Genomic DNA, 9031 nt, shown 5'->3' with positions numbered 1-9031 from the left:
TTTTGTGACAACTTTCTCTTTCATACTTACATTATTTTTTTTTTTGTAAATTTATGGTTGTCTAAAAAATTGTCATACAACTCTTTAACTATACATGGAAGATTGTTTTTATTTTTTTATTGATCACCATGTTATAGATATTGTATTTCATTTCTATTTGACGGTGTCTAATCTCAGATGAAGAATTTGTTAGACACACAATGCGAGTTCTTCTTTTCCAATCAAATTTTCCTCATACACGAGAGTTAGAGATCGAATTTGTAACCACTAGTTGTGAGTCGCAACTAGCCCACTTTGAATTTGCTTGATTCAATAAAATTTGGACTGAAAAATTGAAGGGATTTTTCAATTTGGAAGAACCTTTGAGGTGAATTAAGATTTAAGAGTATGAACAAGATTTTCGCTACCTTTCAAGTTGACTGATCAAGTTTAAGCTTGGTGAGAGAATTTGTATTTTCGATTGAATCAAGAGTGCCTATCATATTTGTGTTAAGAATTTGAATGATACCTCCCACCTTCATAAAGTAGGGAATTGGTCCAGGATATGGCGGTTGAAAGTCCATCCAAAGGTTAAAAACTTAGTTTTGCGTATGTTTCGTGGATGTTTACACACCCGTGTTGGGTTGCAAGATAAATGAGTACATTTCCCCCTCATTTGTGTCACTTGCGACAACCCTAATGAAGATCTTAAACATGTTTTCTTTGACTGTTATTTTGCTATGCATGTTTGGCTTAGGACCGGGTAATGGGACGTTGTGCACCATGCTTGCTCTGAGACAACAAGTGTCGTTGACACTATTTTCCAATGAGTGAAAGTCTTTCTCGTGAAGATGTTCAATAATTTGCAGGTCTCTTGTGGAGTTTCTGGAAGCACATGAACCTTAAGTTTTGGCAAGACGCATCAGAAACAATATCTCAAGTTGTTCATAGAGCTTTGCATCTCATGGAGGATTGGAACTTAGCCAATGTTCCTTCGGTGGTAGTAGATAATAATTGTTCCGTAGCTCACAACTCGACTTCTAACTCTACACTTCCTCCGGTGGATACTACTATCACGTCTTCTACTAATATTCATGAGCCATGAAATGAGCAACGAACGCATCTAGGTATGTCCCGATTTTTGCGGCAGCGACCACATTGTGGTTGAGTAAAATGCAATGCGGATGCTTCTTTTTTCGAAACAGCTGAATAAGACATTAATATGGATGTGTATCCATGATGAGGATGGCATGTTTGTTCTTGCTAAAACTATCCTGATTATGATTATGCATGTTATTAAAAGTCGGAGAAACTATGTGTCTTTATTACATGTTCGAATGGTTAAGTGACATGAGGTTTGACAATGTCGATTTCGTCCTAGAGTCAAAGCTCATTACATACGCTTTCAACCATAACCGCCCAAATGTTATTGAATTTGGACAAATTATCATCGCTTGCATAAGACTTTTCAGCTCTTACTTCACAAACTCAAAGGTCGAGTTTAATCGGCGATAAACAAATGAGGTAGCTCACACCCTCGACGAAATTGCCACATTATCAGCTAGTTCCACTATTTTTTTTTTGAAGGAAGTGCCACTATTTATTATAATGTACCTTGTTGTATTTATACATCTTATTATTAATGAAGTGTTATAAACATCTTTTATTTAGAGGAGTGATACTTGTACAACCAATTTTGTATTTTTCTCCTCTTTTTATTAGACAAAAACAATGGAGGAAGAAAGAAGGAGAGAGAGAATAAAAACACATTTGAGTATGAGAGAGAGAATTGTTTCAAAAGTTGTCAAAAAATAAATGTACAAATATAATTGAGCAATGCTATATATCAAGAAAGATTTTATCAAGAAAATTTCAAGAATGACATGACAGAATAATCACCCTTAGATTTTATCAAGAAATAGTCATGAAATTAATGTTAACCAATAAAATCTCAGCCTGGCCGAAAATCATGGGGTGGTGAGTGTTATGTATTTTTTTTTTATGAAAGATTAATAAATGAGACTGAAATCTAAAGGTGATTATTGTGCCATGTCATTCTTAAATTTTTCTTATAAAATCATTCTTGATATCTAACATTTTCCAATATAATTTCTCTTTATTTAAACAAAAATGAACATCCTTAAAAAAAAAAAAAAAAACGTTTAAGAAGGAACAAAGCAAAGTATTTAATTAAATTAAGTTAGTACGTGCTAAACATATAACGGTCAAGAAGAAAGCGAATTACCCATATGCACCACGCTATCATTTCCTTTTACTTTACCGTTACCTTACAACAAAGAATAAAGTAAGTAATCCTTTCAATCTCACAACTCAGTGCTCACATAACTTAGGTCAATCATGGAAACTAAGGCTAATCCCAACAAGCAAAAACAAAAAAATAATTCCAAAAAAATGTGAACAAAGATTTTATTTTATTTTTTTACAAAACCCCACATGGTCTTCCTTCTAAGACATTCAAAGAACATTATCAGAATCCCACTTCAAATCAAGTATCCACTTTCTCTCTAATTTTGCTTCCAGATCCATCTTTGGAATCTCCAAAACCAATAAACAAAACATGCAAGAAATATATCCCAACAACAACAATAACAATAACAAACAACCTCAAATCTCCGAAATGTTTCAGAAATTCGCCTTAGCTTTCAAAACCAAAACCTTCGAATTCTTCAACGACGAAGAAAACAACCTCGATGAATCCGATGGTTTTTCTCTCCTCGACTCCACCGAAGAAATCATCACCGACCAAAAAGTCATCATTATCAAACCCGATCCACCTAAAACGACACCGTCTTCTTCCCCTCCCAAAACGACACCATCTTCACCCAAAACGACACCCTCCTCTTCCCCACCCAAAACGACACCGTCGTTTACCCCAAACCAATTAACACTACCCGAAACGGCGTCGTTTGATCTCATTGACTCATCACCGAAAACGACACCGTTGTTTACACAAACTCAATCACCACTACCCAAAACGACGTCGCACGATCTAATCTCCTCGATCTTCGCCGCCGTTTCGGCTTTCGAAGCTTCCTATTTCCAATTACAAACCGCACACGTTCCTTTTATAGAAGAAAACGTGAAAACCACTGATAAAGTGCTTATTTCACATCTTCAGAGATTATCAGAATTCAAGAAATTTTACTGTAACCCTAATTTGTACACCTCTTTTCCATTTGGGTCTTCATTAGAAGCTGAAGTGGAAGAGAATCAGAGTAAGTTGAGAACACTAGGGACCGTGTCGAATCGGTTGCAATTGGAGCTTGAAAAGAAGCATGATGAGGTTTTTAGGATGAGGAAGAAGTTGGATGAGGTTCAAAAGGGGAATGTGAATTTGTCTAAGAGGCTTTGTAGTGGGAATGTTAATAGTTGTGATGTTTTGTTGAGTGTTAGGGTTTTCGAATCGGTTTTGCATGATGGGTTTAGAGCGGCGCATAAGTTCACCAAGATTTTGATTGGTTTGATGAGGAAAGCCGGGTGGGATTTAGGTTTAGCGGCGAATGCGGTTCATCCAGGTGTTGTTTATTCGAAAAAAGGGCATAATCAGTATGCGCTTTTGTCGTATGTTTGTTTAGGGATGTTTCAAGGTTTTGATTTGGTTAGTTTTGGATTGAGTTCGGAGAGAAGAGACGAAGAAGAATTGATGTCGAGTGGTGAGTTTTTTGATTTAGATTTGAAAGGGAGAGATAGTTGTTTGAAGCAATTGTTGGAGCATGTGTCTAGTAATCCAATGGAATTGCTTAGTATTCATCCGGGTTGCGAGTTTTCAAGGTTTTGTGAGATGAAGTATGAGAGGCTTATCCATCCTTCAATGGAGTCGTCGATCTTCGTTAATTTGGATCAGAATGAAGCGGTGTTGAATTCGTGGAGGTCGTTGAGTTTGTTCTACGAGGCATTTGTTGGGATGGCTAGCTCGATATGGACACTGCATAAGTTGTCACATGCCTTTGATCCTGCGGTGGAGATCTTTCAATTGGAAGGAGGTGCGGAATTCTCCATGGTATACATGGATGATGTGACAAAGAGGTTAACCTGGCCGAATAAGGAAAGGGCAAAGGTCGGGTTCACTGTTTTTCCTGGTTTTAGAATTGGGAAGGTAGTTATTCAATCGCAGGTTTATGTAAGTAGTTTCAGTTTGGAAGAGTAGTTTGCTTAGGGTTCCTCTTGTACAATACAAATTCATGGAGACTTTCTATAGTCAGACGATGGCTATTTTGGAGGAACTCTAAATCCTGTTGTTGGTTCTGATCATTGTTGTTAAATAGTGCCTATAATGGTGCTATAGCGTAGCGTAATTTGATCAAACCACTATTGTTTCCACGAAATGCTATATAGTATGAAGTGTTGTCAAATTGTGGCTATAATGCAATTTGAACAAACCACTATTTTTTGCGATCTGTGATTGATTGATAACACTCGTTCTGGACTTCTGGTTTTAGTGTTCCCAGAATTTATGTAAAGATGCCAATTTGTACTGAACTACTGATGGAGGAAGACAATGCCAATATAGCCTTCTTGATTCTTTGCTTGATGCTGAAGTAGTGATGGTGTCGAGTTCGATCTGCATTCTGTACCATTACACGTGATGATCAGTAGTGTTTCCGCTGGTATTATTTTTTCTCTTGTGCTTTTTTTTCCAGTACCAGTTTTGTTTTTATGATTTTTATAGTTCACTTGTATAGAGTTAACTGTACAGAACATTCCCTCTATGCTTGGGTACTCTGACAAAAATACATCATTATATTGTGTATGCAACACTTATTTATATATAATAACAAACTAATAACATGTTTCTTCAGCGCATAATAACTCTTGATTTCAGCAATTTTCGGTCATATTATCATGCAAGTAATATTTATAGAACATAATGTCATTGTCCTATATACTTTTGGAATGAGTATATACCTGAACAGGGTATGTTTGGATTGACGGTTAATTTGACAGAATCATGGTATACTTTTGGGATGAGTATAGACAAAATAGTGTATGTTTGAATTGACGGTGGATTTGACGGAATCATTTATCATGGTATGTCACTGCAATTTTAGCAAAGATTACACTTTAGAGCTTCAACAAAACCTTGATGCAGTTCATCTGTGGCTTGAAATTTATGTTGTCCGTCTTTAGTTCGAATTTCAACTCATTATTAGTTTTATGGCTACCTTGAATTGTTTTGTGATCTTAATTTAATTACCAAAACATTAACCAAGTGTGTGAAACAAAATGTATCTGTGTTTACGAAAAGACAGAGATTCTACCTTTTTAAATTATGAAGTGATGCTGTAATTTACTGCAGTATTTATTATTATTATTATTTTTTTTTGTTTTAAATGAAGTGGTAAGCCACTGAAATTAAACTTACACGTAACTGTGAGATCCCCGGTTTGAATTCGAGTCATGATGACCTTACAATATCAGCATTTGTCAGTTGAACTAGAACATCTAGACTAACAATTAAATAGTTACCATACTTGAAACCTAAAACTGCTGTAAAAAAGTATTAATTTGAGGCAATTAATAGCTCATAAACTAATTTTGTGTGTGAATAAGCTGAGATTATCACTAAAGTGAATGGTTTCCTCATTTGAAATTGACATTCTTAAAAATTAGCTATATATGGTTCACATCTCCCACTGAAAAATTAAAAAGGGTTCACATCTAATAAATGTTATTTTGACTTTCTCAATTTCTTAAATGATTGATTCTGCACCCTATTTATTCATTTATCAAAGATCCCAATTTAAATTTACATTGGCTAACAGTTTAATTCTGTACCCTATTTAACAAGAGACACAATGATAGAAAATTCATCAATGAAAATTATCAATACATTTAATTCACATCAGAACCATAAAATATATACCGTTCACTTTTTAGATTTATTGAAAAAGATTAATATATCTATAATATAGATTTGATACAACAATTATTCAATAAATCTAAAAAATAATTTTTTTTATTTATAATTATGAAATAAATTACAAAGCTTGAAGAGAGTTTTTTTTTTTACGGGATGCTTGAAGTGGCTTGTGTTTAATGGATTTTGTTAACAAGTATACTTATAAAACATTCTAGAATAAGCAATTTTTTTTAAAAATTAAATATTTTGATTTTCAATACATCAAATACACACATTTTTATAAATATTTATCAATTTTTTTTTTTTGACAAATAAATATTATCATTTATGATCTTGAAAAAGTGTCCGTGAAACACTCCTTTTAACATTTCTTTTGTTCAAATAATTTTGAGTGGTATGTCCCGTGAAGTTGATAGGACAATGCATTATTATATGCAGGGATCGGAGTTCGAACCCCGGACATCCTACTTATTCACCTTATAAGTGTGAATTGTAGCCACTGAACTACCCGACAAAAAATAAATATTTGTGTTATATATTGGCGTAAAGAACTTTGGGAAATAAAACTTTTTTTTTTAACAAACTTTTGGGAATAAAACTTACTAAACCTTAAAGGCTAACCGCGTTACAGCTGTCGGCTGGTGTACTTTGAATTTGAAGAAATTGACAGGATATAAGTTCATGAAAAAAGAGTAATATATTTCTTTTTCTTTAGAGTTAAACAAATATAAATTTAGGCTTAATTAAGAATTTGGTCTGATGTGTTTATTTTAAAGTTTCATTCATTTTGACCTTGTATTTTGGTCACGAATATTTTAACGTTAAACCAATTGTTCCTTTCCATTAAGAGAGCATCATATTTTAAATTTAACTTTCTAATTATTCTGCATTTTACTTACCATGACACACTGCAGCACTTTTGTCACGTTTTCCTAGAAAAAAATAACGAAGAAATTATTCCTGCAAATTTTAGTTAAGCAATACTTTAGCTAAACTAAATATTTATTAGTTGATGACTAAAGTTTACAAGGCTAGCTTTATTCTTACCATCAATTATCATTTTAAAAACATTAAATTTTTTCATCTCATTCGTGAAACATGAGATCTTCATCTCCTTTATTCCAAAATCGAAACATAATTGTTATTAAAGATAAATTGCCTCCAATTCATCAAGGGATAATGTAGGTGTCACCATGATGTAATTCTGACAGGATTTTGATCTTTTCGTGATTGTTACGGCACGTCTTGTGCTTCAACAATTACGGTGTTCATAGTAATATATTCCATTTTTGTTTCTTAAAAAAAAAAGAATTTGACTTACAGTGACAACCAAAATCCGTCACTAAAGGACAAATTTCCGTAACTAAATTTGGTTGTGATTACCAAATGGTTGTAATTGCATGTTTTCTACCTTTATCTACGGACAAAACGTATGTAATTTTAAGGATACCATTTTAAATACATTATGGACTTCTACCTACGGTTGCCGCTATCACTAAAACTTATCATTGTTTTATTTTATTTCTTATATTTTCTATTCTACTATAAATTTTAAAAATGAATAATTCATAAAATTACCTCTAAATTTAGTTTAATAAATATAATAAAATATTATAATCAATATCATTAGATTTGAAATTGATTACTATAATCAATGTTTAGAATAAATTCTTGAAGTGACTTAACTAGAATTATTCTGCCTAACTTTGAAGTATATACTATACACCCAAACTAATACTCAACACTCACAAAAATCAAAATTTATATATACTCCATTGCTCGTTAATTTATGGTAACAAAATTTGAATCACTTCCTAATAGCTTATTAGACAAAATGACATAATATCAAGTTACAACTTACACTCACTTCATACCTAAAAAAACTTACAATCACTTCTACAACATGGCGTAATAAATCCGATTTTAGCTTCTAATTTGTGGATCTTCAACAAAAGTGGGTGCACCAAAACTATTACCAACATCAACAAAAGTTGGAAGTCCACCAGTTATCAATCTCTGTCAATAAGCTAGTAAAATAATCTTATAAGCTCATTAGAAATAATTGTTATCAACAAGATCAACGATGTGTGGTTCAATGACTTGATGATACGTTACATCGAGCGGGAGATATTTAAGTCACTTGCTGATGTTGATATTATTCGAACATTCACCGCAAAGAGGTCTCCGAAAGGACATTTAACTCCTAATTTTATTTAGCACACTATTGACAGATTACGTTTCATCTCTTGTTTCAAATTGTACTTTTATCGACAAAATGACAAGCCTATATTTTATTTTGATTTATGACTATTTATATATTACACCACATGTGAATTTGCGATCAAAATTTTGCCCAGATTCGATAAAATTTCTGGTTTCACCATTGAATTTTATGTTTTTTTATTTTTTATTTTTTATGCAGCGTTGGTATAGGAGGCATCTCGAATTAAGAGGTCTGCAACTCTTATGATGCATTCTTTCAAAAAAAAAAAAAAACTCATTTGATGAATTATTTTTCAATGACAGTCGCATAATTATCTGAATTATAATAGTTGAGATTTGAAATACAGAAAACAAAAATAAAAGACAATAATTGTAATGCTTACAGTAAAAATAAAAGATGATTTCTTCATCAATTAAAAAGTCGGGGATTTTTTTAGTTTTAATGGAATAGCTAACGGTGTTAATTAGGTGTTAAGTTGAAGAGGAATTACACCAAAAAAAAGAGTTGAAGAGGAATGTGTCTATCTATTTAAAAAGATATTCGAGGAGGTTAGTGTCAACTAACCATATTAAAGATGATGTTTTAGGAGTCCATCTTTACTCCATTTAAGTTTGTTCAATTTACACCATTTACCATCATGGATGTGTGACATGTGGAATAAATTAAACAAAGGGCTGAGATTAAAACCTTAGAAAAAACAAACTTGTTACTCTCTTGTAGCTGAAACAACACGCCGCCTCCTTTCTTCTTCTCATCATCACCTGCAAAAATAAGAAATCTGCAATTTGAACTTTTTAACGATTATGTCATATTTGGTAAAAAAAGAAAATAATTTCCATGGATGACCCAATTTGTGTGGTTGTAAAAAATCATTTCAATGGTTCTGCTATTGTAGTGGTTTCGATGTGGGGGAATGGGTGACCCAGTTTTGCAACTAACTCTTTATG

At 32.9% G+C, this 9031-nt stretch overlaps 1 protein-coding gene across 1 annotated transcript; it reads left to right on the top strand.

The window, feature by feature from the left end:
* The first annotated feature begins 2315 nt into the window (after positions 1–2315).
* On the top strand, positions 2316–4803 carry LOC25480561 (protein GRAVITROPIC IN THE LIGHT 1). The gene has a single exon (XM_013586976.3). The coding sequence runs from the start codon at positions 2558–2560 to the stop codon at positions 4145–4147; it is 1590 nt and encodes a 529-aa protein (XP_013442430.1). The 5' UTR covers positions 2316–2557; the 3' UTR covers positions 4148–4803.
* Positions 4804–9031: the final 4228 nt, after the last annotated feature.

This window comes from Medicago truncatula, chromosome 7 (assembly GCF_003473485.1).
Source record: "Medicago truncatula cultivar Jemalong A17 chromosome 7, MtrunA17r5.0-ANR, whole genome shotgun sequence".
Classification (NCBI taxonomy): Eukaryota; Viridiplantae; Streptophyta; class Magnoliopsida; order Fabales; family Fabaceae; genus Medicago; species Medicago truncatula.
Note: the sequence above shows the minus strand (reverse complement) of the source record. Positions and strands in the feature narration are given on the sequence as shown.